At 49.7% G+C, this 2,594-nt stretch overlaps 1 protein-coding gene across 1 annotated transcript; it reads left to right on the forward strand.

The window, feature by feature from the left end:
• The first annotated feature begins 335 nt into the window (after window positions 1-335).
• Kif2b (kinesin family member 2B) lies at window positions 336-2,357 on the forward strand. Its single transcript, XM_047546645.1, has one exon. It carries the CDS (start codon window positions 336-338, stop codon window positions 2,355-2,357), a length of 2,022 nt encoding a protein of 673 aa, XP_047402601.1.
• Window positions 2,358-2,594: the final 237 nt, after the last annotated feature.

Raw genomic sequence — 2,594 nt, forward strand, 5'->3', positions numbered from 1 at the left:
ACGAGGATTTAGAAGATGCCCCACATCCTCCTCCAATCCATTATCCCTCAAAGACAGATAACTAACTCTCTATTCGCCTTCCGACTCCCCTAATATCAATGAGCATGATTTCTTCCGCCCATCTGGAGGCCTATGGCTCTGCAGCCTCCTCTCCTCATCCCTTTATGACGTGAGTGGCCTTGATCTGAGCCCTGGCACTCTATGCTCACAAAGGACTGGAGCATACCACACCTGTGTTCAGTGCTCTGGATGCTTCAGGCAGGCTTGGGCTCAGGTCCGGTAGCTCCAACCCCAAGGACCCTTGGAAGGGAGCCCTAATACCTCCATCATTCAACATGGCAAGTCAGTTCTGCCTCCCTCTTGCCCCACGCCTCTCGTCCCTGAAACCCTTGAAGTCGCACGTCAGAGACATCCAAGTGGGCATCTGCCTGGCGATCCAGCGCAGTGACAAGCGAATCCACCTTGCTGTAGTCACAGAGATCAACAGAGAAAAATCTTGGGTCACAGTAGAGTGGATTGAGAAAGGAGTCAAGAAAGGCAAGAAGATTGATCTAGAGTCCATATTCCTGCTAAATCCCGCTCTGGCCTCTGCAGAACATGCCTCGTTGTCCAAGCCCTTGTCCCCCTTGTCGCTAGCACCCTCTAAGGCCATTGGAGATCAGCGTACATCCCCAAGGTGGATTGTGGTTGCTCCCCAGAAAAAAGAAACACCTTCAGGGGACAGCCCGGTCCTTGGGGTCCCCAGCAGTCCGTGTCTGATGAAGCGGAAAAAGTCTCCCTGCCTTCGGGAAATCGAGAAACTGCAAAAGCAGCGGGAGAAGCGCAGGCGGCTGCAGTTGGAGATCCGAGCGAGACGCGCCCTCAATGTCAACACGGGAAACCCCAACTTCGAGATCATGCGCATGATCGAAGAGTGCCGCAGACACCTGGACAGAAGCAAGATGTCCATCCTGGAGCCCCTGGAAGACCATCGGATTTGCGTCTGCGTGAGGAAGCGGCCTCTTAACCAGCGAGAGACCACGATGAAGGACCTGGATATCATCACCATCCCCTCAGACAATGTAGTCATGGTGCACGAGTCCAAGCAGAAGGTGGACCTCACCCGCTACCTGGAGAACCAGACCTTCTGTTTTGACCATGCTTTTGATGACACAGCCTCCAATGAGTTAGTGTATCAGTTCACTGCCCAGCCACTGGTGGAGTCTATCTTCCGCAAAGGCATGGCCACCTGCTTTGCCTATGGACAGACGGGCAGTGGGAAAACGCACACCATGGGAGGAGCCTTTTCTGGAAGGGCTCAAGATTGTTCTAAAGGTATTTACGCCTTGGTAGCGCAAGATGTCTTTCTCTTGCTCAAAAACTCCACTTATGAAAAGCTGGATCTCAAAGTCTATGGGACCTTTTTTGAGATTTATGGAGGCAAAGTTTATGACTTGTTGAACTGGAAGAAGAAGCTACAAGTCCTTGAGGATGGCCATCAGCAAATGCAAGTCGTTGGGCTGCAGGAGCAAGAGGTGTGTTCCGTGGAGGATGTGCTGAATCTCGTGGAACTGGGAAACAGCTGTCGGACTTCCGGACAGACATCTGTCAATGCCCACTCATCCAGGAGCCATGCGGTGTTCCAGATCATCCTGAAGTCAAAAGGGAAACTGCATGGCAAGTTTTCTCTGGTTGATTTAGCTGGGAATGAAAGGGGAGCAGATACTGCCAAGGCCAACCGGAAGAGGCAGCTGGAAGGGGCGGAGATTAACAAGAGCCTCCTTGCCCTTAAAGAATGCATCAGGGCTTTGGGTCAGAACAAACCTCACACCCCTTTCAGAGCCAGCAAACTCACGCAGGTGCTCCGGGACTCCTTCATAGGCCACAACTCCTCCACTTGCATGATCGCTACCATCTCACCAGGGATGACCTCTTGTGAAAACACCCTCAACACTTTAAGATACGCCAACAGAGTGAAAGAATTAGCTCTGGATGTAAGGCCTTACCATCACTGCCTGTCTCCCATTAGGCATGAGACACCGCAGATGTATGAAAAGCACATTAGGAATTCAGAAATATCCCTTCAGAGGGATGAACTGGTTAAAATATCTTGTATACGGAGTGAGGAGGAGAAACAGAGTGAAGAAATTTCAACACTGTCCACACCCTTAATAAGGGATGCGCTAACTTCATGGAAGGATTCTAGTCACTGGTGGGAGAACATCCAAGAGACAGCTGATGGAGTGAACTACGATGTTGATTTTTGCATTGCCCAGTCATTGTCTATTTTGGAGCAGAAAATTGGTATTCTGACCGAAATCCAAAAGAAACTGAAATTATTAAGAGTTGACCTCCAAAAGAAGAGCAAAGTAGAATGAAGACAAGGGCACGGGGATCAGGATGGAAATGACGGATACAGTGCTGCGGTTTCTACCTCTCTTATACAGGCAAATTTGTCCAGATTATCTAACATAAAGATCCTCCTGGAGAGCTTAGAACATCTTCAGATATGCTCATCAGAAATAAGGTCTTTCTTCTCCCTCTGTATTTTTGTAGTTTGCTTTCATTCTGTGGGACATCAGTTCTCAACTGGGAATGATTTTGCCCCCCAGCCC

Source organism: Sciurus carolinensis, chromosome 3 (genome assembly GCF_902686445.1).
Source record: "Sciurus carolinensis chromosome 3, mSciCar1.2, whole genome shotgun sequence".
Lineage (NCBI taxonomy): Eukaryota > Metazoa > Chordata > Mammalia > Rodentia > Sciuridae > Sciurus > Sciurus carolinensis.